This window comes from Zonotrichia albicollis, chromosome Z (assembly GCF_047830755.1).
Source record: "Zonotrichia albicollis isolate bZonAlb1 chromosome Z, bZonAlb1.hap1, whole genome shotgun sequence".
Taxonomy (NCBI): domain Eukaryota; kingdom Metazoa; phylum Chordata; class Aves; order Passeriformes; family Passerellidae; genus Zonotrichia; species Zonotrichia albicollis.
In genome coordinates, this window is record NC_133860.1 from 7031654 (window position 1) to 7058842 (window position 27189).

The 27189-nt window shown below is 53.8% G+C and overlaps 1 protein-coding gene across 1 annotated transcript in view; it reads left to right on the plus strand.

The window, feature by feature from the left end:
- The window catches only part of ME2 (malic enzyme 2), a 41915-nt gene that overhangs the window by 9596 nt on the left and 5130 nt on the right, over positions 1 to 27189 (plus strand). Inside the window, exons 2-15 of the mRNA XM_074532500.1 lie at positions 1477 to 1614; positions 11098 to 11231; positions 12451 to 12600; positions 13215 to 13290; positions 13658 to 13819; positions 14363 to 14466; positions 14698 to 14807; positions 14918 to 15015; positions 15785 to 15898; positions 15985 to 16105; positions 16917 to 17059; positions 24651 to 24753; positions 25409 to 25479; positions 25976 to 26074. Of these exons, the coding sequence (XP_074388601.1) occupies positions 1507 to 1614; positions 11098 to 11231; positions 12451 to 12600; positions 13215 to 13290; positions 13658 to 13819; positions 14363 to 14466; positions 14698 to 14807; positions 14918 to 15015; positions 15785 to 15898; positions 15985 to 16105; positions 16917 to 17059; positions 24651 to 24753; positions 25409 to 25479; positions 25976 to 26074 (1593 nt within the window). The 5' untranslated portion in view covers positions 1477 to 1506. The remainder of the gene's footprint in view (positions 1 to 1476; positions 1615 to 11097; positions 11232 to 12450; positions 12601 to 13214; positions 13291 to 13657; positions 13820 to 14362; positions 14467 to 14697; positions 14808 to 14917; positions 15016 to 15784; positions 15899 to 15984; positions 16106 to 16916; positions 17060 to 24650; positions 24754 to 25408; positions 25480 to 25975; positions 26075 to 27189) is intronic.

Sequence of the window (27189 nt, forward strand, 5' to 3'; positions counted from 1 at the left end):
GGGTGTGTGGGGGCTCTGTGGGTGTCCCAGTGCTGCTGTGGGTGTGTGGGGGCTCTGTGGGTGTCCCAGTGCTGCTGTGGGTGTGTGGGGGCTCTGTGGGTGCCTCAGTGCTGCTGTGGGTGTGTGGGGGCTCTGTGGGTGCCTCAGTGCTGCTGTGGGTGTGTGGGGGCTCTGTGGGTACCTCAGTGCTGCCTTTGGGTGTGTGGGGCTCTGTGGGTGCCTCAGTGCTGCTGTGGGTGTGTGGGGGCTCTGTGGGTGCCTCAGTGCTGCCTTTGGGTGTGTGGGGGCTCTGTGGGTACCTCAGTGCTGCCTTTGGGTGTGTGGGGCTCTGTGGGTGCCTCAGTGCTGCTGTGGGTGTGTGGGGGCTCTGTGGGTGCCTCAGTGCTGCCTTTGGGTGTGTGGGGGCTCTGTGGGTGTCCCAGTGCTGCTGTGGGTGTGTGGGGGCTCTGTGGGTGCCTCAGTGCTGCTGTGGGTGTGTGGGGGCTCTGTGGGTGCCTCAGTGCTGCCTTTGGGTGTGTGGGGGCTCTGTGGGTGTGTGGGGGCTCTGTGGGTGCCTCAGTGCTGCTGTGGGTGTGTGGGGGCTCTGTGGGTGCCTCAGTGCTGCTGTGGGTGTGTGGGGGCTCTGTGGGTGCCTCAGTGCTGCCTTTGGGTGTGTGGGGGCTCTGTGGGTGTCCCAGTGCTGCCTTTGGGTGTGTGGGGGCTCTGTGGGTGCCTCAGTGCTGCTGTGGGTGTGTGGGGGCTCTGTGGGTGTCCCAGTGCTGCTGTGGGTGTGTGGGGGCTCTGTGGGTGTCCCAGTGCTGCCTTTGGGTGTGTGGGGGCTCTGTGGGTGTCCCAGTGCTGCTGTGGGTGTGTGGGGGCTCTGTGGGTGCCTCAGTGCTGCCTTTGGGTGTGTGGGGGCTCTGTGGGTGTGTGGGGGCTCTGTGGGTGTCCCAGTGCTGCCTTTGGGTGTGTGGGGGCTCTGTGGGTGTCCCAGTGCTGCTGTGGGTGTGTGGGGGCTCTGTGGGTGCCTCTGTGCTGCCTTTGGGTGTGTGGGGGCTCTGTGGGTGTCCCAGTGCTGCTGTGGGTGTGTGGGGGCTCTGTGGGTGCCTCAGTGCTGCTGTGGGTGTGTGGGGGCTCTGTGGGTGCCTCAGTGCTGCTGTGGGTGTGTGGGGGCTCTGTGGGTGCCTCAGTGCTGCTGTGGGTGTGTGGGGGCTCTGTGGGTGTCCCAGTGCTGCTGTGGGTGTGTGGGGGCTCTGTGGGTGCCTCAGTGCTGCTGTGGGTGTGTGGGGGCTCTGTGGGTGCCCCAGTGCTGCTGTGGGTGTGTGGGGGCTCTGTGGGTGTGTGGGGGGCTCTGCTGGCTCTGTGGGTGCCTCAGTGCTGCTGTGGGTGTGTGGGGGCTCTGTGGGTGCCTCAGTGCTGCCTTTGCCCGCCGTGGGTGGGTGTGTGGGGGGCTCTGCTGGCTCTGTGGGTGCCTCAGCGCTGCCCTTGCCTGTGCAGGTGCTCCGCAGGAGGAGGAGGAGGAGGAGGATGCTGTCCCGACTGCGCGTGGCCGCGGCGCCCTGCGCGATGGCGCGGCGCAGCCTGCACACCAAGGAGAAGGGCAAGCCGCTCATGCTCAACCCGCGCACCAACAAGGTGGGTCCGTGTCCTGTCTGTCTGTCTGTCTGTCTGTCTCACCTGTGCCTGCTGATGGTCCTGTGCCCCCTGTGCTCTGGCACAGCCAGGGCATGGCATGGCGGCGAGGCGGGCAGCAGCTCCTGCCCCTGCCAGCCTGGCTCTGTCCTCACTGCCAGGGCTGCCCTGGGCACTCAGGGGGCTGCTGAGCCCAGGGAGAGCTTTGGCAGGGAGAGGAGGGTCTGACCTGAGAGTGTGCAAGAGTTAACTCTGAATTCACCATCTGTAGGAAGCATTAGCCTCTCTGTCCTAGCCCTGGCCCTTTTCTGGGCACTGAGAGCTGGGGTCAGCCATGTCACCTAGGAAATATCCCTCAGCCATGTCACCTAGGAAATATCCCTCTGCACAGTCTGAAAGAGCATCTAAAAATAAACCTTGGTGGGAGCTGGCTGGGAGGTACAGGTGTCATGTTAATTCATGCTTTGAGGCAGACTTCTAAGAAAGCAGCATTTTATTCCCTTCACAAAACTGTTCCTGTTTGCACAAGTCTATCCTCAAACTCTTTTTTCTCTTTCCACTGGAGTTGTAGTGGTCTTCAGGAATCTTGCAGCCGTTAATGTGAAAATTAAAACTGGTAAGAAATCAGGTGAGGTGGTTGGTCCAAGGAGTCTGAAGTGGTCAGTAAAGGTGGCAAGGATGCCCGAATCTGACATTTGTCCTGTCTCTGCTCAGGGCATTTCCTGAGCAGAGCTGGGTTATTGTACCCTTCTCTTTCTGCACAGCAGAGTGCAAGGTGCCTCAATCCTGCATGAATCCAGGCTGCCTAGAGAGGGACAGAGAGCTGTGGGAGGTAGAGACTGGCTGACTGCAAAACTGAGGTTGAGATTGCTGTGTCAGGGAAAGAGAAAAGAGTAGATTGGTGTGATTTGTCAAGATCAGATTGTCTTGAGACTTTCTGAGCTCTGGAGACTTTGACATGGCCATGGAAATTACTTCAACCCCTGTGAACTTTTCCAAATGCTGATTATGCAATAGTATTCTGAAACAAGAACAATAGGTCATTTCTTACTGTTTTTCTAGTGGTAATATCCTTCCATTTTCTTAACCCTGGAATTCTCAGCTGGACTGAGCACAATGCAGTTTTTTTTGAGGAGTAGAAGGGAGTAGGGAGCTTCTGGTTAATGGCAATTGATTTTGTGAATATTTTAATGCCTCCAAGGAGTTACACGGGTGAGAGGGAACCCCATTCTGCATTAGTTTGTCTCTGCTGTGTCAGCCTGTCCTTCCTGCTGACGCCTGTTGGAATGGATCAGAAAGCTCACTGAGTGATACTGCTGGATGCAGTATCTGTATGGAAATGCATTTTGGATATTCAGCAAAGATAGAAATGATTTATTAAACACACCGAGTACTTTACCCCTTGTGCCTCACTTGTGTATAGATAGATATGTATATTATCTATGTACAGAAACAGATAAAGGGTGTTATTTCTTGCTGTCAGCTTGTTGAGGTTATCATGTTTTACTTGATTAGATTTAATTTTTACATCCTCTATCAGCCCTGCAGAGCGTTTGGCCTCCCCTAAGGCACGTGTCCCTAAAACAAGAGCTGCAGAAGGACAGCATCAGGGGCAGGAACCAGCCCTCACCCTTGTGCAAACTTATCTGTTGCTCTTTGCCACTGGAGCAGGTTTTTCTCTTACAATTGTTTTTTCTTTCTTGCCCCCTCTGAGTTGTGTGTTGAGCTGTGTGTTGGGCTGTGTGTTGGGCTGTGTGTGTTTCCTTTCTTGCTCACCCTTAACTCTGTGTGGAGCTGTGTGCGTTTCTTTTCTTGCCCATCCTTACCTGTTTGTTGGGCTGTGTGTGTTTCCTTTCTTGCCCATCCTTACCTGTTTGTTGATCTCTGTGTGTTTCCTTTCTTGCCCTCCCTGAGCTGTGTGTTGGGCTGTGTGTTGGGCTCTGTGTGTGTTTCCTTTCTTGCCCATCTGTACCTGTTTGTTGATCTCTGTGTGTTTCCTTTCTTGCCCACCCTTACCTGTGTGTTGGGCTGTGTGTGTTTCCTTTCTTGCCCTCCCTTACCTGTGTGTGTTTCCTTTCTTGCCCATCCTTACCTGTTTGTTGATCTCTGTGTGTTTCCTTTCTTGCCCATCTGTACCTGTTTGTTGATCTCTGTGTGTTTCCTTTCTTGCCCTCCCTGAGCTGTTTGTTGGGCTCTGTGTGTTTCCTTTCTTGCCCATCCTTACCTGTTTGTTGGGCTGTGTGTGTTTCCTTTCTTGCCCATCCTTACCTGTTTGTTGATCTCTGTGTGTTTCCTTTCTTGCCCACCCTGAGCTGTGTGTTGAGCTCTGTGTGTGTTTCCTTTCTTGCCCATCCTTACCTGTTTGTTGATCTCTGTGTGTTTCCTTTCTTGCCCACCCTGAGCTGTGTGTTGAGCTCTGTGTGTGTTTCCTTTCTTGCCCATCCTTACCTGTTTGTTGATCTCTGTGTGTTTCCTCCCTTGCCCACCCTGAGCTGTGTGTGGCAGGTGGACACAGCCACCCCAGCTGGTTTGTGTTTTGCTGTTTGAAGGGCAGATTGGAGGTGCTCATTGTCAGGATGGCTCAAAGGGGCAGTGAGCAGATGCCAGCAGCTGCGGTGGCACGCTCCTCCATCAGAGCCCTGTGCTGCTCCCCACAGGGTTTCCAGTGCAGTTAATTGTCCTCAGCACGTTCAGTTTGCTGGGCGTCCCTGCTGTGCCCAGGCAGCATTTCCAGCTTGCTTGGAGCACTGTGAGGACAGTCTCCATGGTTTAGTGCTGGCAATTAAATCATTAGTGATACGGTGCAGGGCTGCAGATGGGGCAGGGCTTGTTCTTCCATGCTGTGCCACGTGGAGTGCCGTCAGAGTGTTCCTGTCTCCACTGGAAATGCATGACCTGTAATGTTATCTGCGTGTTTGTTTTCTGTGCCTTGCAGAAAATTTGTCACTGCATAGTTGGCGACACTTCCTGTACTTCACTTGGTTATTTTGGTGAAGAAGGGTGATGGTATTTTGTACTGTGGGTCCCATTACCCAGTTTTCCGTGACTTTTCCTCAGGATTGTTAGGTTATCACAGAATCCCTGGGGTTGGAAAAGCCCTCCCAGCCATCAAGTCCAGCTTGTCACCCGATGCCCACCTTGTCACCCAGCCCAGAGCACTCAGTGCCACGTCCAGGCCCTCCTTGCACACCTCCAGGGATGGGCACTCCAGCATCTCCCTGGGCAGTTCCAGTTCCTGACCTCCCTTTCCATGGGGACATTCCTGATGGTGTCCAAAAAAAAATTCGGTGTCCAAAACCTCCTCCTGCACCCACAGTGCCTCTCACAATTCTGGCTTCAGCAGGTACCTTTAGGATTTATATATGCACATATTTGTGTGCGTGTGTCCGCCTGGAATGGCAGTAGGTATGTGCATGGAAATACGTGATAAATGTTAAAGAAGCATTCACTGGTGGCAGGTTAATAATTCCAGACTGATCTTGAGGAATTTTACCAGTGTCTATCTTTCATGCAGGTGGACATCTTTTTAGATATTATATTTTGCTCACAGTTTCATCTGTGTTCATTCACAGCTTTTTCAGCCCAATTTATTTTCATGCATGGCTTCCAGAATACTTCCAGAAACTGTGATAAATTTACCTTTGCATACAGAGACGATTTTTTGGCAGACTTGTAAACATCACCTCACTGACTTGTAGGAAATACTCCAACAGTACATTTCCGATTCAGAATAAAAAATAAAAATAAAAAACCCAACCAAAGTCAAAGCTATTTTGACAAAATAAAAGGGAGAGCACAAGAGAGTGTAAAGAAAGGATTGTATGAGCTTGAAGATGTAAAAGCAGATGCTCCCTTGCACTGCCCTTTCTCACCATGCCGGTTTGACACGTTTAATTTATTTTAAAACATTTTAGATTTAGGCTTAGCCAGCTGTGTTGAACAGCCAGGGCATGGAATACGCAGTGCCCCTGTGCCTTCCTGGGGGAGCCAGCACAAACAGGATGTGGGGAGGGAATGCAGATGGTGATGTCAGTGCATTGCTGTCAGTTTGTGATCAGTCAGGAGCAAAGACCCCAGAAGGCAGGCAAATGACAGAAACTGAGCACACACACCCCCAGCCCAAAAGTCCCACTGCAGGTCTGTGTCCTGCCCAGGGGGTTTGGACACGGAGGGGCTCTGGGATGGAGCTGGCACCTGCAGGTTTTATCAGCTTCCCCGAGATCTGTGTGCTTTCAGAAGGAGTTCCACCCGGGCACACGGAGCTGTTTAATCTGTAACCAGGTGCCAAAGGTGGTGGGAGGGTAGCCAGCCTCATTTACCTTGGCCCAGGTGTTGTGCTGGGCCGGGGGATGGAGGAAGGGCACTGCCTGCGGGTGTGACACCACTGTGGGATCAGTGCCCCTGAGGAGAGCAGGCCATCTTTGCCTGGGAGTGTGAAAAGGCTTGGAGATGCCATGGGAGCCAGGCTGTGTCACTGTGCATTGCCTGGTGGCACCTGTGCCAGGATATCCCATGGGATCTGTGCTGTGTCACTGTGCATTGCCTGGTGGCACCTGTGCCAGGCAATGCCATGGGATCTGTGCTGTGTCACTGTGCATTGCCTGGTGGCACCTGTGCCAGGATATCCCATGGGATCCGGGCTGTGTCACTGTGCATTGCCCTGCTGTGCCAGTGCACCCTCCAGGGTACAGATTGCTGCTCTGGGAGAACAAAGGGAGAGAATCCAGTTTAAAATGAAGGAGGAAAGAAATCAGGAGAAATTTTCTGTTCTCATAAACTTTTATTCTCTGCTAGAGATAGCAAAGACACCTTTGCTTCTTATATAATGAACTTTATGAATGGACTTTATTAATTTCCACTGAAGGCATCTTGTGCAATAGTGAACTTTGTGTTTAGCCCAAGGGAGCAAAGTCAAGGGAAGCAGTCCACAATCCAACATAAAATCTACTTTGTTTTGAAGATGTTTATGATGCTGCTTCAAAGGCTGGGCTCCCTGCTGAATCTGTTCTAACAATTGCTAGGAGTTACAAGGAAAGCATTTTTTAAATCTCATGAGTAACTAATTTTCCAAGCAGTGGCGTGTTTGGATATAAACTGTATGTACATCTTTGTCAGGATCCCTGGACGGGGTTTTGCTGTGTATGAGGGCATTTATGGTTGGTTAAAAAGTGCACTCTTGATAGATGTGGCTGCAAGACTGCAGGCGGGGAAGACTTAGCACCACTACTACTTCTCTGCTTGGAAACCCCTCAGAATTCCTTACTCAGTGGTGCTATAAAAATCCTGCTTGCAGCATCCAGGCTGCTGCCGGCAAGGCACGCAGCTCGCATTTGTGTGTGCTGGTATTTATAGCAGCAGGGGCTTTGTGTGATGGAGCCCAGTTGCTGCAAAGTCCCAGTGCCAGAGTTTTGTGGATTGAAGTTCATGGTGGCTCAGCATGAGCTTGTCTTAACTAAAATAGCATCAACGTTTCTAACTCCAGTAGCATTTTTCACTGCCCCTCCCAGCAGAAGGTTGTTTTTGTGGCAGTGAATTTGTCCGCGGAGTGTTAATTAATTAATCTGTGGGCTTTGAGGAGTGTTTGGCTCCCGCCAGGACGCGCTCCCTGCTTCGTCTGTGCTGGCCTGGGGACGACCCCTGCTTGTCCTGAGCTGAGAGGGGGATTAAGGAGGCTGATGGCAGTGAAAGTCAGCGCACAGCACCTGGGGAGAGGACGCCAGCCTGCAAACTGTGATCCTGCTGCTAACACCCAGACGGTGGGAGTGCTTAAGCTCTTAATCCCGGGGAAAGCTGGGTGAGCTGGGGCCTTAGGTGTGCGTTCCTGTGTGCCTTTGAGCAACCCGTGCTGGCTGTGTGGGCTGAGAGATCTCCCTCATATCCCTGGGCTGGATGTACCTTCTGATCCCCGGGGTCGGGCTGTTCCCCTGATCCCCTGGGCTGTGCCCCTGATCCCTGGGTCTGGTGTGCCCCCTGATCCCCTGTGCCCCCTGATCTTCTGGCTCTGGCTGTGCCCCTGATCCCTGGCTCTGGCTGTGCCCCTGATCCCTGTGTCTGGCTGTGCCCCCTGATCCCTGTGTCTGGCTGTGCCCCCTGATCTTCTGGCTCTGGCTGTGCCCCTGATCCCTGGCTCTGGCTGTGCCCCCTGATCTTCTGGGTCTGGCTGTGCCCCTGATCCCTGGCTCTGGCTGTGCCCCCTGATCTTCTGGCTCTGGCTGTGCCCCCTGATCCCCCATGCCCTTGATCCCCTGGGTCTGGCTGATATTTTGATATTGTTTGATATATTGATATATTGATATATTGGTATATTGATATTGATATTTTGTGCCCCCTGATATTTTGAGTCTGGTGTGCCCCCTGATCTTCTGGGTCTGGCTGGAAGTTTGCTGGGTGTGTGGTACTGCACCTCCATCCTGGGAGATACTGCAGGGCAATCCCAATCCACATCCAAATCCAAATTCCAAACAAGCTCATGGTCATGGATGAAGATACTGCAAGTGTTAGCAGGACTCAGGGGTTTTATCTCACTGCTCTGGACTAAGCTTGTTCTGTTGCAGTTGGAGCAAGGGCTGATTTTCTGTGTGAGGGCTGATGTAATTCTGATTCCTGATTTAGGCCTAGGCAGAAATTAAAGCCTCTTTCAGCATGGTAAGATGTAATTGTCATGTAAATCAACAGCTGAAAGTACTTAGTGTCACTTAAAAATTCATCCTGTTTGATGTTATTGTAACTCCAGAGACATTGCACAGCTAGATTCCCTGCAGACAGGAAAGAGTGAGAATAAACTGAATAAAGATGGGTCTCTGTTCTGCTTGGAGCTGAGCTCGGGGCTCCCGGGCGTTATTGGGGGCCCAGGTGTTGTGAGGACACAGGTTCCCCTCTGCAGGGAAGTGGGAAAAGCCACATTTGGGTGTCATGGTAATGGCAGAGATTACAGCTTTGGGGGTTGTGGTTTTGCAGGAGCTGAGGCTTTCTGCAGGGGAGGATGTAGGTTTGGTAGTGAGGTGTTTCTGTGGGCTCACCGTGAGATGTCAGTGCGGCACTGAGGGCCCTGGCCTTGTCCAGGCCCAAACCCCCGTGGCCTTGCTGGCCAGAGACTGAACTTCTTCTTCCCTTCCTCTTCCTCTCCTCTTCCTCTAAGCACTGTAAATGTTTTGGCACCGTTTGTGTTTCTGTGCTGTCTGGAGTAAAAGCCAACGTCCTGCAAATGTTTGCCAGCCCTGCTCGGCCTTGGGGCAGTGCAGGCCTTGGGCCTGAGGCACCGGCACTGCCAGCAGTTTGTGTGGGAAAGGGCTGCTTTTGGGGGCATTTAACTGCTTTTAAAGGCATCAAACTGCTGATGGCAGCAAGCCAGGGCTGTCGAGGAAAAGGGAAGATAGCTGAGAGGAGTTTGTGTGGAGCTTGCATTTCTGCTCGCAGAGAATTCGTATTTCTTGTGAGGGATGCAGAAGTGGAACTAATGTTTTGCAACACAGGAAAAACCTCTGTGGCGCCCTGATTCTGTGGGTTCTTGTCTCGTGTCAGTTTCTCTCTGTTTACATGCTTGTGTTCTTCGTGGAAATGTTGGGTTATTCAGATCAATGTTTGGAAAAAAATACCGCTGAAGTGGCTGAAGTGGGACTCTTACACCCCCCCAAAAAAAAAGAAAAATTAGAAATCAAAATTAGAAATCAAAAAACCAAGCAGCAGTGTTAAAAACTTGAAGAATGAACTGTCATCTGAAATGTATTTGTATTTAGTATTGGAAGAATACTGAAGAATAGCAGTTAGACTGGGAAAGAAAACAGTGGTTTGCAAATGACTCCTGACTACTTGTAGAAAAGCTCTACTGGCCTAGTAGTGAAGGGTTAAATTGAAATCAGTATTTAGTGTCAAGTCTATTGTGTGAAAGGTTGAAAATAAATACAGAGAAAAATAAATACAGAGAAAATAAATACAGATGAAAATAAATACAGAGAAAAACAGATTCATTTTACGGTTAAATACTTGGAGTTTTCTGCAAGAGGGCAAAGCATTGAAGGTTTTGGGTTTTGTGTTGTTTTTTCTTGCTTTCTAGCTCTTCAGGTATTTTATTACTGTAGAGCATAGTGTAGAATCAGTACAGGAAAGCAGGTGGATTGCTTTAGTCAATGTAGTCAAAACAACCAATATTAAATATAACCTAAACAGGAAAGAGAAAAATAATGTAAAAATAATAATTAGGATTTTTTTTCTCTAAGGAGTTGTGTTTAGAAACCATTCAGGTATGATGAATTACACTACAACTGGACTCTTTTTAGAAATTTTTGTTAATGGTTATGATTCTACACATATCTGTGAGGAGCCTGTTCTCACACAAGCAGACATGAAAATATTTGTATTCCAATCTGAATTGACCCTTTACTGTCAATGGAAAAGTACAGATTTTTATTCCTTGTCGGTTGAGGAGCTGAACACGGATGATCTTTGTGGGTCCCCTCCACAAGGATCATCTGATTCTCTGACCTTTCTGAGGGCAGCAGGAATTTGCAGTGTAATTACAGGGCATAAGGCAAACTTTAGAAAGCTTTTTATTTTTTTTTTTAGCTTGGCAGTTAGAATCTGAAGGAGAAATGGTTCAAATTAGTATTTAAATAGCAATAGCAATAAATTTAAACTCTGCCCACTCTCCCAAAAGGAGAAGAGGGGGAGGTTTTTGTAGGTGAACTCTTCTAATTTGCTACCAGTGGTAGTAGACAAGTGGGTTAGATCCATCCCTAAGTGAAAATGAAGTATTTGGGTTGGACTGTGATCTTAATAGGAGCATTAGGGCAATCCAGTAACTTGGGCATCAGGCTGTGCTACTGAAGAAAGCAGCAAATGGAGCAATTGAGATAAAAATCTGAGCTGCAGGTACTGTGTGTGACTGTAGGGACCGGCCTGGGTGACAATGGAACAATTACAAAAGCAGCTGTTATTTCACTTGTAACCTGTTTGCAACAATGCCTCTGTGCTGGGCAGTCAGATGTGGCAGCGGTGTTAAACCCTACTATTGGTCACTTATGGTCACCCTAACACCTTTGCCATTGGTCAGGACTGGATCCAGGCCAAGGGTATAAAAGTAGCACACTGTACCCCTGCTGACTCGGAAGAAGAAGAGCTGAGACCCTTCACGGACCCTCCAATAAAGCCATACTCGTGGAACAGCCAGTGTCTTCTGCTTCTCCTCTCTCTACCGTCTGCTGGAGCCTTAGGCCAAGGGAAAGCTACCTAGCAAGCAAAGCTGAAATCACAAGAGCTGCCTGATCACTAAGAGCTGAATATTCCCTGCTTGCTAGGGGCTGACCTGCGGCCTTGGTCTGAGAGCGAGCTGGCTTCTGGCACCCAGTCCCCTTGGGGACTGAGCTCTGGAGCTGGAACAGCTTGCATAGGATACGACCAAGCAAGGCTCATTTAGGCCCCGAAGGCGAGGAGAGCCCAGGAGGGACAAACAGCAATGAATGATGGCTGTGCTCGTCTCTCTCGTTGCAGGGCATGGCCTTCACGCTGCACGAGCGGCAGATGCTGGGCCTGCAGGGCCTCCTGCCTCCCAAGATAGAGACACAGGACATCCAGGCCCTGCGCTTCCACAAGAACCTGGCCAAAATGACCGACCCCCTGGAGAAGTAAGCGCTGGGATACCGGGGCTGGGAATGAGATGGAAATGGGGAAAATACTGTCAAAAATGGGAAACTTTGGTTATTACCAGTGCCTCCGCTGGGGTTTCAGTTCTTGGGTGCTGCTTTCACTTGGCCGCACAGAACTGCTTTCATCCCACAGCCAGATGAGGTTGGGAAGCTTTTTTTATTTTATTTTTTTTTTTTTAATATTCCATGTTCATAAAGCAGCAAAAGAGAGGCGTGTGAAAATCAGTAACAAAGCTGCAAACCTGCCTGCAGTCACACGTATTTCTGTGATGTGTAAGGTGGTTGGAGCACAGCAGGTGGCATTCAGCCCCGCCTGTAAAAACGTGTGATAATGAAGGTAAACTGAGCGTTTGGGATACCAAAAACAGTGTTTAACATACACAGTAGTTACTGCTAAAAGGGAACTACCAGAGTACAGTTTTAAGTCTCATAATGTGTATTTTTTAATATATTTTATTACTTAATACACTGGTCTGATGAACTGCAGAGGATTTAGCTGTGTTTTATTTTTCGGATGCCATGTTTTTAGCATCCCGTTACTGTTTTCACATAATCTTTGTGTATCTCTGCCTGTGAAAATACAGTCTCCCACAGGCAGGAGGAGAGCTGGGATGGCTTGGGGCTCGCTGGACCACATCAAAGCTCTTTTGTTCTCATCAGAACTGAGAGATGGCTCTTAAACCCACAGCATGCCACTTGCTGGTCCAAAGAAAGCAGTCCTGTCATGTGTATTGGCCGAGTGCCCAGCTGCTGTGGCCTGAGGCAGATTGCAAATTCATTATCCTCATGTTGTTGAGTCAGCAGGACAGGGTATGGGTAGATGCACAGCAGATTGGTGGGTAAACTTGCAGAAATTCAGATTTAATTTACACCCCCACGTAAGTCCTTCAGAATGAGCCTTGTGGTGCGGCTCAGTTTGCTGCACGTGTGTGTTGGTGCTGGGATTCCCATCTTCTGGAGGGAAAATTAATTTCACTGTAATTTTGTGTACAAGGGTGCTGAGACTCCCTGCAGGAAATGCAGTAAATCCCTGGGGCTGTCTGTGGTGACATTTGTCATTGTTCCCAGTGTGTCCATCCATCCATCCAGCCTCTCCATCTCACCGCTGCTCTCTTCCCAGCTTCCCATGGTGACTCAGGGACAGGGCCTTTCCTGAGGGAAAGGAACACAACCAGGGGTGTTTTTTGGTTGATTGCAGGTACATCTACATCATGGGCATCCAGGAGAGGAACGAGAAGCTCTTCTACAGGGTGCTGCAGGACGACATCGAGCGGCTGATGCCCATCGTGTACACGCCCACCGTGGGGCTGGCCTGCTCCCAGTACGGGCACATCTTCAGGAGACCCAAGTAAGGGCACACACACTGCTTTTGGCCTTTCCTCCTGCTCTCACCCGAGGTTTGGAAGTGGTTCCTGTCATGTTCGTCCTGCTGCAGCTCGTGCCACGTCAGGGCAGGAAAAGTTTGGTGAAATCCATCTCAGGACAGGGTGTATATTGAGAAACAGAATGTTTGGAAGCAGGCGTGGAGATGGGTCATGTAAATACTCCAAGTGCAGGGCTTCAGCCCCATTTTTAGCTCTTCCAAGGGTCACACAGCTCTGTGAGTCCAGGGGTTATCTCCTCAGCTATCAGGCTCTGTGTGAGGACAGGACCTCTGGAAAGGAGTGTGGATTGAAAGGGCTTTATGGACATCACCCTCAGCTCTGCACAGCAGGGTTGATTCAGATGCCCCTGCACAGCAGGGCTGGTTCAGGTGGTTCCTTAGGCCCCTGCACAGCAGGGCTGGTTCAGGTGCTTCCTCAGGTCCCTGCCCCAGGACAGGAACAGATATTGTCCTTCGAGCAATTTAATTCAGCAGCTGTAAAACTTTGAATTTTAAATTGTCCTGTTTGGTATTTAGTTTTACAAAAGCAAGGTGAAATTTCTAATTTCTGATTTGTGGTTTTTTTTTTTTTCTTTCAGGGGATTATTTATTTCCATATCAGACAGAGGCCACATAAGGTCAATCGTGAACAACTGGCCAGAGAACGACGTGAAGGTACGGTCATGGTGTGATTTAGTTTCTAATTGTTATTCCATCTCAGCTGAGTCTTTTGAGATTTACTAGTATCTGATGGAAACATAAATATTAAGTAATGCATTCTGGCTCTTTAGTGATGCTGGCAGAATGCAGCTCATTAAGGTAATGCACGTCTTGAAGATCAATGTTTCACCCTAAATGTGAGGTTTATGGGTTGAGGAGAATATTCCTCATGATCTATTCTTTGTTTGACTGTGCAAACTTACCTCAATTTTCATTTTTTTTGGGGAAAAAACACAGCTGCTATTGATCTAACCTTCATAAATTTCAGTGTTTGTGTATGATTTGACCTGCTTTTTTGTTTTTTTGTTTGTTTTTCCATCAGGCTGTTGTGGTCACTGATGGAGAAAGAATATTGGGTCTTGGAGACCTGGGGGTGTATGGGATGGGGATTCCAGTGGGAAAGCTGTGTTTGTACACAGCCTGTGCAGGGATACACCCAGATAAATGCCTGCCTGTGTGCATCGACGTTGGGACTGATAACACAGTGAGTTACCTCTATAAAAATGGGGATTTTGAAAAAAAAAAAACCGTTCCATACTGTAACTGAGGAATATGCTCAAAAGGAATGCCCCCAAAAAGGGAGGAGAACGCCAGGGTTGGGGCAAGCACAGCCCAACCCTGCCTGGAGAAAAGGGTGCAGTGGAAGAGTTCCTAGCAAAGGGAGTTCTAGGATTCTAGGGTTTTTCTCTTTTTTTTGAGCTCTGTTATTTAAGATAAACCCAAATATTTTATGCAAAGGGTAAAAGGTTTGGAGTTCACTGTACAGCGATTTAAAAGTGCCCATTGATTTGCCCATGGAAGGGGTGCGTCTGGAAGTAATTGGAGTGCTGCAAAACAGGCAGTCAGTTTTGAGCTGACTTTTAAGAAGCTGGGAATGGGAATTAGATGTATTGAAGCAGTTTGTTGCTGACAGTATTGCTGCAGCCATCAGCAGCACCGAGTGGCAGCCACAGTCTCAGGACACTGCTGTAGGGCTGTGTGCCCTGGGCAGGGGCTCACCTGCTCCATCCCTGCCTTGCTCCTGCAGACCCTGCTGAAGGATCCCTTCTACATGGGGCTCTACCAGAAGAGGGACCGCTCGCAGGTCTACGATGACCTGATCGACGAGTTCATGGAGGCCATCACGGACAGGTAGGGCACAGAGTAGAGGCTGGGCCGGCTGTGTGTCTGTCCCTGCTGTCTGTCTGTCCCTGCACGCTGCCTGGGTTATCTGTGCGGGGCACAGGGGCAGGGACAGCGCTGCTGGGCCTCTCCTGAGGACAGCCAGCCTGCTGCACAGATCAGGCATGGCAGAGCGCAGGCCCTGCTGCTGCTCTCCCCTGCCTCTGTGCAGTGCTGGGGTGTTTGCCATCCGCCCTGCAGGTACGGCCAGAACACGCTCATCCAGTTTGAGGACTTTGGAAACCACAATGCTTTCCGGTTCCTGAGGAAGTACAGGGAGAAGTACTGCACCTTCAACGACGACATCCAAGGTACACCCTTTTGTTTGTGTTCCTGAGCATCCCTGCAGGAACTCTTCCCAGAGACACAGCCTGCCATGGAGGTGTGCTCAGCTGCCCTCAGGTTTGCTCTGCTCTCACAGGGACAGCCTCAGTGGCCTTGGCAGGACTGCTGGCAGCCCAGAGAGCCACTGGGAAACCACTCACAGACCAGAAAGTGCTGTTCCTTGGAGCGGGAGAGGTGAGTCCTCTTTAAGGGCCCAGAGCAGCAAGAGACATTTAAAATGTGTATTTTCTCATCGTGGGGTTTTGCCTTCTCTGAACTCCGTTGCAGAGCTTTTCATATAAGGCCGACTGAAATGCATTAGCAGAAAGGACTCTGCCTAAACAGAATATGTGAGTGGTGTATGAAAGGTGTTTAACATTTGCAGGGAACTCACATTCTTCATTTCGCTGCACGGCCTTGAAGAAAGCACCATGCATTTGTGTGTATTTGAAGGGAAGCTCACCATAAAATCATGGTGTAGTGAGACCATCTTGTTGATTTTTATAGCACCGGAGGGAAGTACAGGGAGTTCTCCTCAGCAAGGTGATTGATTCAGTTTGCAGCAGGCACCAGTGAGCAGGAGCAGCCCTGTGCTTCTCGGTGCATCAGCGCAATCGCTCCTGTGGTGCTGACAAAATGACTTAATTATCTGAGAAGTTCTCCATCTGGGAGCAGTAATTGGCCTGCTCTGCCTCATTTCTCCTGCCAGGGAGGGGACAGGAGCCAGGCTGGGAGCACGGGGCACCCAGCACAGCTTGGTTGGGTGGCAGGAGGGCTGAGCCAGCCTGTCCCTGCCAGGCTGGGCTGGCACAGCTCACAGCCCTGGGAGAGCTGTGCCTGCAGGAGTGCCAGGGGGCTGCCCCACACAGCTGTGTCTCAGAGCACGCTCCCCAAGGGGCTCTGTGGGCTCTCATGGCTGACCTCTCCTGTGCCCTGTCACCAACACGAGTCCTCTCACCGCCAGGCCGCCCTGGGAATCGCCAACCTCATTGTGATGGCCATGATGGAAAGGGGTGTTTCCCACGAGGAGGCCTCCAGGAGAGTGTGGATGTTTGACAAGCACGGCCTGCTGGTCCAGGTAGGGCTGCAGCACGCGTGGGATGCCCAGCACGGGTGAGCCCTGCCTTGCCTTCCCCTCATGGGGGAACCTCTGCTCTCCTGCAGGGCCGGGAGCAGAAGGCGGATCCCCACCAGGAGCCGTTTGCCCACAGGGCTCCACAGGACATAGACATACCAAAGACATTTGTAGAGGCAGTGAATGTTCTTCGGCCTTCAGCTATCATCGGTGAGTGAGCTTAGTTTTCTGTCATCTGGCTTTTTACTGCCTTTAATTTGTCATCAGGGTTCTGGGCAGCTTGGTGACAGCCAGCTGCATTTCTGCTGATGTAAAAAGCATGGAAATGTGAGGTTAATTTTCTACTTGAACATAGCCTGGGCTGTGGTGCTCCTTCTGAGCTTTGTGTCCTTAGTGACAGAGAGCAGCCACAACCATCGTGTTTCCTACGTTGTGGAGTTCCCTGACTGGAGTTGTGTGGGTATTTTCTGACCCTCTGCAGTCCCCGCTGTGGTCAGGCTGTGCCAGCAGCACAGCTGGAAGCAGCAGTTCCATGCTGCAGATCACCAGCACCTCTGGGGTCACTGGCAGCCGTGGGTATTTACAGCTGTGGCTATCTGCAGAGAGGATTGCAGGTGTTTCCTGCTGTGACTGCAGTTTCCCTGGCACGGGATGTATTTGGAAAAGGAGAGGGTTTTTAGGCAGTGCACAAATACATCCTAGCTGTGTGTTTGTTACCTCTGGGTTTGGCTGGGGTCAGGAGCACACGGTGCCAGGTGTGCATTGCACAGCTAACACCCAGCAGGGATGAATCATCCACAGAGCACCTGGAATTCCCTCTTGTTTATCCAGGACCGTGTTCCTTGTAGTCATCAATACCAAAAAATAGGGTGAAGTAGGAGATGTTGGTGTGGAAATGTGGGTGCCAGCCAGGCAGGAGCCGTGCCTGGCTCCATCTGCAGTGCCACAGGAGCTGTGCCTGGGGGAGGCTGAGGGCTGGCTGTCCATGACTGTGTGGCTCTGTGTGTTCCCCTTTGCCCAGGCGTGGCTGGGGCAGGCCGTCTCTTCACCCCGGACGTGATCAGAGCCATGGCTTCCATCAACGAGCGGCCCATCATATTTGCCCTGAGCAACCCCACGGCCAAGGCCGAGTGCACGGCAGAGGAGGCCTACACGCTGACAGAGGTGGGTGAGCCCAGGCTGGGACTGCTCCACTGGGGCTGCCCTGCACCAGGGCTTGGATTGTTCTCTCACTGCTTGGGCTCAGGGCTGTGAGAACGCAGCTCTTCCTCCCCTTCTGGCAACAGTCAATGGGGCTGGTGGGAAAAGAGGTCTGGATTTGTAGGTAACTTTTTAGGTAATTTTTAGCTTTTGCAAAGCCTAAAGTAGCCTGAGTCTTGTTACTGCTTTTTTCAGAGAATGACCATCGGTACTGTTACACGGCTGCGATCAATTAACTCTTGTTTCTCACGGCTCTTTTTAATTAGTTTGTGTTTTAATGAAGCCTGTTGGCCTCGCAGCAGGGACTCAGTGCCAGCTTTGCCGTGTAATGGCTGAGAGAGTCCTTGGAGCAGGGCAGGAGCTGGGCTTGCACCAGTCCTGCAGGTGCCACCAGCAGTGACCCCTGGGGCCCTATGCAGGGTGGCCCCTGTCCCCTCGTGTCCCCAGGTAGGGTGGTCCCTGTCCCCTCGTGTCCCCGGGCAGGGTGGTCCCTGTCCCCTCGTGTCCCCGGGCAGGGATGGCCCGTGTCCCTTGTGTCCCCGGGCAGGGTGGTCCCTGTCCCCTCGTGTCCCCGGGCAGGGATGGCTGGCCCGTGTCCCTTGTGTCCCCGGGCAGGGTGCTCCCTGTCCCCTCGTGTCCCCGGGCAGGGATGGTCCCTGTCCCCTCGTGTCCCTGGGCAGGGGTGGCCCGTGTCCCTCGTGTCCCCGGGCAGGGTGGTCCCTGTCCCCTCGTGTCCCCGGGTAGGGGTGGTCCCTGTCCCCTCGTGTCCCCGGGTAGGGGTGGCCTGTGTCCCTTGTGTCCCCGGGCAGGGGTGGTCCCTGTCCCCTCGTGTCCCCGGGTAGGGGTGGCCTGTGTCCCTTGTGTCCCCGGGCAGGGGTGGTCCCTGTCCCCTCGTGTCCCCGGGTAGGGGTGGCCTGTGTCCCTTGTGTCCCCGGGCAGGGGTGGTCCCTGTCCCCTCGTGTCCCCGGGTAGGGGTGGCCCGTGTCCCTTGTGTCCCCGGGCAGGGGTGGCCCCTGTCCCCTCGTGTCCCCGGGCAGGGTGGCCCCTGTCCCCTTGTGTCCCCGGGCAGGGTGGCCCGTGTCCCTTGTGTCCCCAGGCAGGGTGGTCCCTGTCCCCTCGTGTCCCCGGGTAGGGGTGGCCCGTGTCCCTTGTGTCCCCGGGCAGGGTGGTCCCTGTCCCCTCGTGTCCCCGGGTAGGGGTGCCCCGTGTCCCTTGTGTCCCCGGGCAGGGATGGCCCGTGTCCCTTGTGTCCCCGGGCAGGGTGGTCCCTGTCCCCTCGTGTCCCCGGGCAGGGTGGTCCCTGTCCCCTCGTGTCCCCGGGCAGGGTGGTCCCTGTCCCCTCGTGTCCCCGGGTAGGGGTGGCCTGTGTCCCTCGTGTCCCCAGGTAGGGGTGGCCCCTGTCCCCTTGTGTCCCCAGGTAGGGGTGGCCCCTGTCCCTGCCACAGCCGCTGTGTCTGGCACCACCAGGTGCGGGAATGAGTCAGCCAGGAGCAAACACTCCCGGTTCTGCACCCTCCCCTGGGGCCTCTGCGCCCTGCAGGGCTGGCACTCAGGGGTTTGAGATGGTTTTTCCTTAATAGCTCTGCCGTTATCCCAACAGCACATCCCAACCCTATGAAGACAGTATTTTGTAGCTCTGTGTAGGTTTTTGTGCCAGGCTGGAGGCCTCTGCAGAGAGCCCACGGGGAGGGAGGTGGGACAGACACAGCAGGACCCTGGGGCTCTGAGCAGCTGCTGGGATCCCTGTGCTGGTGCTGCCCTGCAGCTCTGGGATCCCTGTGCTGGTGCTGCAGCTCTGGGATCTCTGTGCTGGTGCTGCCCTGCAGCTCTGGGATCCCTGTGCTGGTGCTGCCCTGCAGCTCTGGGATCTCTGTGCTGGTGCTGCAGCTCTGGGATCTCTGTGCTGGTGCTGCCCTGCAGCTCTGGGATCTCTGTGCTGGTGCTGCAGCTCTGGGATCCCTGTGCTGGTGCTGCAGCTCTGGGATCCCTGTGCTGGTGCTGCAGCTCTGGGATCTCTGTGCTGGTGCTGCAGCTCTGGGATCCCTGTGCTGGTGCTGCCCTGCAGCTCTGGGATCTCTGTGCTGGTGCTGCAGCTCTGGGATCTCTGTGCTGGTGCTGCAGCTCTGGGATCCCTGTGCTGGTGCTGCAGCTCTGGGATCCCTGTGCTGGTGCTGCAGCTCTGGGATCTCTGTGCTGGTGCTGCAGCTCTGGGATCCCTGTGCTGGTGCTGCCCTGCAGCTCTGGGATCCCTGTGCTGGTGCTGCAGCTCTGGGATCTCTGTGCTGGTGCTGCCCTGCAGCTCTGGGATCTCTGTGCTGGTGCTGCAGCTCTGGGATCTCTGTGCTGGTGCTGCAGCTCTGGGATCTCTGTGCTGGTGCTGCAGCTCTGGGATCCCTGTGCTGGTGCTGCAGCTCTGGGATCTCTGTGCTGGTGCTGCAGCTCTGGGATCTCTGTGCTGGTGCTGCAGCTCTGGGATCCCTGTGCTGGTGCTGCAGCTCTGGGATCCCTGTGCTGGTGCTGCAGCTCTGGGATCTCTGTGCTGGTGCTGCAGCTCTGGGATCCCTGTGCTGGTGCTGCCCTGCAGCTCTGGGATCCCTGTGCTGGTGCTGCAGCTCTGGGATCTCTGTGCTGGTGCTGCAGCTCTGGGATCTCTGTGCTGGTGCTGCAGCTCTGGGATCCCTGTGCTGGTGCTGCAGCTCTGGGATCTCTGTGCTGGTGCTGCAGCTCTGGGATCTCTGTGCTGGTGCTGCAGCTCTGGGATCCCTGTGCTGGTGCTGCAGCTCTGGGATCTCTGTGCTGGTGCTGCAGCTCTGGGATCTCTGTGCTGGTGCTGCAGCTCTGGGATCTCTGTGCTGGTGCTGCAGCTCTGGGATCTCTGTGCTGGTGCTGCAGCTCTGGGATCCCTGTGCTGGTGCTGCAGCTCTGGGATCCCTGTGCTGGTGCTGCAGCTCTGGGATCCCTGTGCTGGTGCTGCAGCTCTGGGATCCCTGTGCTGGTGCTGCCCTGCAGCTCTGGGATCTCTGTGCTGGTGCTGCCCTGCAGCTCTGGGATCTCTGTGCTGGTGCTGCAGCTCTGGGATCCCTGTGCTGGTGCTGCAGCTCTGGGATCTCTGTGCTGGTGCTGCCCTGCAGCTCTGGGATCTCTGTGCTGGTGCTGCCCTGCAGCTCTGGGATCTCTGTGCTGGTGCTGCAGCTCTGGGATCCCTGTGCTGGTGCTGCAGCTCTGGGATCCCTGTGCTGGTGCTGCAGCTCTGGGATCTCTGTGCTGGTGCTGCAGCTCTGGGATCTCTGTGCTGGTGCTGCAGCTCTGGGATCCCTGTGCTGGTGCTGCCCTGCAGCTCCTGAGGGCTCTCATTCTTTTCTCTTTCTCTTGTTTTAATACAGCCCCAAACCAAGTGAGTGGTGTGTGAAAATGGGTGGGTGGAGAGCTTTCCTAGTCTGCTGCTGCGGACTGAGCCCCTGCCTTGCGCTGCCCACGGGGCTCAGCATCTCAGACAGCCCCAGCAGTGGCAGTGTCACCCTGCCAGGGTGGCCCTCGGCTGTCCCCATGTGACACCCGGACTCTGTCCCGCACTCCCGGGGCTGTCAGCTCAGGGAACTGCTGCTCCAGGAGCCGTGCTGCCGTAGCAGCCTCTGAGCAAAGTCTGCGTCTTATCTCTTATCAGTAGGAGCATCTGGGTTGGAAAGGCCCTCCAAGGCCATCGAGTCCAACCAGTCCCCAGCTCGGCCAAGGCCACCACTGTCCCATGTCCCCAAGTGCCACATGCACATGGCTTTTAAACCCCTACAGGGAATGTGGACTCCACCACTGCCCTGGGCAGCTGGGCCAGGGATGGACAGAGCTTTAGGCAAAGAAATTTTCCCTGCTGTCCACCCTGAGCCTGCCCTGACCATTCCCTCTGTTGCCCCCGGCTGTCCCCTCCTGTCAGGAGCTGTGCAGAGCCACAAGGGCCCCCTGAGCCTCCTTTGCTCCAGGCTCAGCCCCTTCCCAGCTCCCTCAGCCTCTCCTGGGGCTCCATTCCCTTCCCAGCTCCGTTCCCTGCCCTGGACACGCTTGTAAATTAAGGCAGTTTAATATCTCTCAGATATCTTGCATTAACCAGAGCAGTGAGCTGGGCAGTGTTTCAGTTTATAGATTCCAGTATCTTGGACAGAAGGTAAACAGGAGATAGTTGTGCAGGCAAGACTTCAGCTAGCATAAATAAATGTAAAAGCTGCTGCCATCTCTAGCTGCAGGAGGCCAGGAGCACAGTTAGAGGGGGAACCAGCCTGGCTTTACGGAACCAGCCTGGTTTTAGGGAACCAGCCTGGCTTTAGGGAACCAGCCTGGTTTTTGCTTGCATTATGATGGAATACCAGCAGAAGAAGAGATGCTTTAGGGCAGGAGGCAGAGTGTGCCGTGCTGAGTGCTGTGCCCAAGGAGCTGGCCCTCACCCTGGCTGTCCCTGTCAGGGGCACAGGCTCCCCGGGTCAGCAGCTGCAAGAGCACAGTGCTGTTTGCAAAGTTTGAGCCCAGCGGAGAGGAGACATTTGGGTTTTTTTTCCTGTATTGGATCCATATGCTCTTTTATCAATGATTTTCCGTGCTCCCAGTTAGGTGTGCCTGTGGGTTATTTGGACAATTGAGCAGTGCCGGTCAGTAAATGAGCTGGTGTAGCTTTGTTCCAGCCCTTACTCATAAATTCTGCAGTGTTTATGTCTCTGAACTTTGCTGCAGCCAGCCCAGCTGTCTGTTTCCACGGTGCTCTTTGGTTCTCTGACATATCCTCAGAATGTGTTTTCCCTCCGAGATGCAGTAATTCCCTGGGGAATGGGCTCCAGGCCCTGACTGCAGTGTGGCTCTGTGGAAATCTGCAGCTCCACTGGCAGTGCCACGCAGCTAATGCAATCTGCCGGGGATCAGAGCTGTCCCCACGGGTGTCCCCAGGCCTCGGGGACAGCCTCGTCCTGCCTGGGTGACATCTCAGGCTGCACCAGAGGCAACAAAGAGACAAAGACACCGCCCTAACCTTTCGTTTTTTCCCGCTAGATGGCACCTGTAAAAGGCTGTCGATGCCCCTGTGTGTTCTGAGGGCTTCTGCTGCCTTTTAATTGCTTTGTCTTTTGGTCCTGTCCCCTCCTGCACCCTGCACAAAAAGGCTCTTGGCATGAGCATGCCCTGACACCCAAAGGCAGTGCCAGAGCCTCCAGCCTCTTTGGTAATTGGTTTTCAAACACAGTAGTCCTGAGAGCCTTAAAGGTTTTAAACTCATGTTGCTAAACCTGTTACTCAAAAGAAAGTCAAGATTTTTTTTTACTTTCACTGGCGTAACTGCTTGAGAAGAGGCTCATTTGTCTAGAGGGTGTGGTTCACACTCAGATACGTTTTGCTATTTTGTGCACAGTGAAATCGTTTCCAAAGGAAGGGTAAGCAAGCCACATTATTCACTGCTCTGATTGCTCACAGCAGCAGCAGCAGCAGCAGCATCTGACACAGCAGTTCCTCCCTCTACCCCACACCCTCCACTGAGAAAATGACCTTTTATTGTGCTCCAGCCTGCTCTGGCAGTGACCATTGCTCACGGGTCTGCAGGGTTCCTGTGGGGCTGGAAAGGGTTAACAGCAGGGTCATGTGTCAGTCCCTGCAAGCATCGGGATGTGCCCCATGTCCCCTGCTCAGGGCAGGGTGATCAGTGCCCCATGTCCCCTGCTCAGGGTCATCAGTGTCCCATGTCCCCTGTGGTCCCTGGCTCTCGGTGCCCCATGTTGCCTGTTGGCCCCGAGCTCCCGCTGGCTCCAGGCTCTGTCAGTGCCCAGCTCCCGCTGGCTCCAGGCTCTGTCCGTGCCCAGCTCCTGCTGGCTCTGTGCCCAGCTCCTGGTGGCTCCAGGCTCTGTCCCTGCCCAGCTCCTGCTGGCTCTGTGCCCAGCTCCTGGTGGCTCCAGGCTCTGTCCCTGCCCGGCACCCGCTGGCTCCAGGCTCTGTCCGTGCCCAGCTCCTGGTGGCTCCAGGCTCTGTCTGTGCCCCGCTCCCGCTGGCTCCAGGCTCTGTCCCTGCCCAGCTCCCGCTGTCTCTGTGCCCCGCTCCTGCTGGCTCCAGGCTCTGTCCCTGCCCAGCTCCCACTGGCTCCAGGCTCTGTCCCTGCCCAGCTCCCTCTGGCTCCAGGCTCTGTTCCTGCCCAGCTCCTGCTGTCTCTGTGCCCAGCTCCCTCTGGCTCCAGGCTCTGTCCGTGCCCAGCTCCTGCTGGCTCTGTGCCCCGCTCCTGGTGGCTCCAGGCTCTGTCCCTGCCCAGCTCCTGGTGGCTCCAGGCTCTGTCTGTGCCCAGCTCCCGCTGGCTCCAGGCTCTGTCCCTGCCCAGCTCCCTCTGGCTCCAGGCTCTGTTCCTGCCCAGCTCCTGCTGTCTCTGTGCCCAGCTCCCTCTGGCTCCAGGCTCTGTCCGTGCCCAGCTCCTGCTGGCTCTGTGCCCCGCTCCTGGTGGCTCCAGGCTCTGTCCGTGCCCAGCTCCCGCTGGCTCCAGGCTCTGTCCGTGCCCAGCTCCTGCTGGCTCTGTGCCCCGCTCCTGGTGGCTCCAGGCTCTGTCTGTGCCCCGCTCCTGGTGGCTCCAGGCTCTGTCCGTGCCCAGCTCCCTCTGGCTCCAGGCTCTGTCCGTGCCCAGCTCCCGCTGGCTCCAGGCTCTGTCCGTGCCCAGCTCCCGCTGGCTCCAGGCTCTGTCCCTGCCCAGCTCCTGGTGGCTCCAGGCTCTGTCCCTGCCCAGCTCCCGCTGGCTCCAGGCTCTGTCCCTGCCCAGCTCCCTCTGGCTCCAGGCTCTGTCTGTGCCCGGTGGCTCCAGGCTCTGTCTGTGCCCAGCTCCTGGTGGCTCCAGGCTCTGTCCCTGCCCAGCTCCTGGTGGCTCCAGGCTCTGTCCCTGCCCAGCTCCCTCTGGCTCCAGGCTCTGTCCGTGCCCAGCTCCTGCTGTCTCTGTGCCCAGCTCCCTCTGGCTCCAGGCTCTGTCCGTGCCCAGCTCCCGGTGGCTCCAGGCTCTGTCCGTGCCCAGCTCCCGCTGGCTCCAGGCTCTGTCCGTGCCCAGCTCCCGCTGGCTCCAGGCTCTGTCTGTGCCCAGCTCCCGGTGGCTCCAGGCTCTGTCCCTGCCCAGCTCCCGCTGGCTCCAGGCTCTGTCCGTGCCCAGCTCCCGCTGGCTCCAGGCTCTGTCCGTGCCCAGCTCCCGCTGGCTCCAGGCTCTGTCCGTGCCCAGCTCCCGCTGTCTCTGTGCCCCGCTCCTGGTGGCTCCAGGCTCTGTCCCTGCCCAGCTCCTGCTGGCTCTGTGCCCTGCTCATGGTGGCTCCAGGCTCTGTCCCTGCCCAGCTCCTGCTGGCTCTGTGCCCCGCTCCTGCTGGCTCCAGGCTCTGTCCCTGCCCAGCTCCTGGTGGTTCTGTGCCCCGCTCCTGCTGGCTCCAGGCTCTGTCCCTGCCCAGCTGCCTCTGGCTCCACGCTCTGTCTGTGTCCAGCTCCTGCTGGCTCTGTGCCCCGCTCCTGCTGGCTCCAGGCTCTGTCCCTGCCCAGCTGCCCCACTGACCCTCCCTCCCTCCCTCCCTCCTGCCAGGGCCGGTGCCTGTTTGCCAGCGGCAGCCCCTTCGAGCTGGTCACTCTGAGGGATGGCAGGACCTTCAAACCAGGCCAAGGAAACAACGCCTACATCTTCCCAGGTAATGAATGGAGCTGTCACCCTTGGGCTCCCTTGCTGCAGAGGCACATCAGTGAAGCAGCGTGCAGAGGTGCGGGTGCCAGCATTTGAGGGCTTGGAGGAATGACTGGCTGGAGACAGACAATCAGTCCAGGCTGGATGTGGGGCACATGCATCCACAGGGAGCAAACCCAGCTGGATGTGGCTGAGAAAACAGAAGGGTGCTATTAAAGGCTTTGGGAGCTGCTGCTTGTTTGGGGAGGAAGGGAGAAAATAAATGTTAATACGCACTTGCAGTTATGTTAATAGCTCTCAGAGTTAATAGTTCTTGAAGTTGTATCTGCACAAGTGGTGTAGAAAAGTAGCACTGAGGATGTTCCTGTACCTTGCCCTTGCCTCCCTGAGCTGCAGGGCTCCACTCCAACCCTTCCAGAATCCACCTGCTGTGGCCATGGCTGCACCCATGGGTGGCAGCAGTGAGTGTGCAGGGTGTCCCTGCCGAGGCAGGGGGTGGCACACGGGGACCTTCAACCCGAGCCACCCCATGGCTCTGCAAAGCTGCGGGAGGGTTTTCAGGGATTGCACTGGGCTAAGTGGCAGCTCCTGGCAGCAGGCTTGCACGTTTTAAAGTGCACATTTACGGTGAAGTGTCCCTGAGTGGCAGTGGTTTCTTGCAGGCGTGGCTCTGGCTGTGATCCTCAGCAGCGTCAGGCACATCAGCGATAAGGTTTTCCTGGAGGCTGCCAAGGTAAGCCTGGGAGCAGAGCAGGGATGGCTTGATGGGCACTCCTCTCAAACCCTGGTTAAACAACAGTGGTTTCCTGTTTGGTTTCTGTTGGCTTGGCCCTCCACAGTGAGGGGAAAAAAAAAAAAAAGTGTTTTGACAAACAAAGTTGTTTTTTACCAAGTTACTGTGGCAGCAGGGCTGTCCCCTGCCCTGCCCTGCCCTGGGTTCTGCAGCTGGCTCTGTGGCCAGGGCTTGCTGTGGCTCTGGGATTCATCCCCCAAAGTACCAGAGCTGGTTTTGCTAAATGCTCACAGTCAGTGTGCTCAGTTCCTCAGATCCTGAATGCCTCACTCCAGGGCTTTGGGAGCACTCTGGTGCTAAGAGCACTGCAGCTTGGTTCTCTCAGGTGTTCTGGCACGTTATTAGTCACATTTAAAGTAAATAAAGTAAATAAAGTCACATTTAAAGTAAATAAAGTCACATTAGTAAATAAAAAGTGTTTGTTTCTCTGACTCAGGCATTGGCAGAGCAGTTGACAGATGAAGAGCTTGCACAAGGAAGACTTTATCCTCCACTGTCCAATATCAGGGAAGTTTCTATTTATATTGCTGTCAAGGTGAGTATGAAATATAAAATTGCACTGCAGTAAAAGTGGTTTATGTGTACATTAACCTGCTGAGTTGCACAGAGTGTGACCCTTGAATATGAGTTGCTTGGGCAGCACCTGGTTCTTTGTGCCTGCAATAAGAGAAAAGCATAAAAGCGTTCCCTTTGTTGGATGCTTCAGCTTGGCAGCCACGATGGACCAAAATTGGTCCCCTCTGATTCCAGAAATTCAATTTTGGGATCCCAGCTAAGGTGTGTGGGGATGTACAGACACTGAGGTGCTGAGAACACAAAGGACTCTGCACGATGCACTGTGAATTAAGCAAAAGCAGTTTATTGTGCTTCTAAACATTGTTTATATTTACTTTTCATCTTGGTCTACACAAGATGAGAATTTGTTTGATTGGTAGCTCTGCTTTGCCCATGCATTGTTTGATGGGTAGCTCTGTTTGTCCATGCATGGTTTGATGGTAGCTCTGTTTGTCCATGCATTGTTTGGTGGGTAGCTGTGTTTGTCCATCATTGTTTGATGGTAGCTCTGTTTGTCCATGCATTGTTTGATGGTAGCTGTGTTTGTCCATGCATTGTTTGGTTGGTGGCTCTGTTTGTCCATGCATGGTTTGATGGTAGCTCTGTTTGTCCATGCATTGTTTGGTTGGTGGCTCTGTTTGTCAATGAATGCATGGTTTCATTGGTAGCTGTGTTTGCCCATGCATTGTTGGATGGGTAGCTCTGTTTGTCCATGCATTGTTTGGTTGGTAACTCTGCTTTGTCCCTGCATTGTTTAATGGTAACTCTGTTTGTCCATGCATTGTTTGATGGGTAGCTCTGCTTTATCCATGCATGGTTTCATTGGTAGCTCTGTTTTGCCCATGCATTGTTTGATGGTAGCTCTGCTTTGCCCATGCATTGTTTGATGGTAGCTCTGCTTTGCCCATGCATGGTTTGGTTGGTATCTCTGTTTGTCCATGCATGGTTTCAAAGGTAACTCTGCTTTGCCCATGCATTGTTTGATGGTAGCTCTGCTTTGCCCATGTGTCCAAGACTGGTATCTCTGCTTTGCCCACGAGGCAAGCAGGCATCTTTTTATTAATCCAATTGTCGGGAGCTGTGAGCATCATTTAC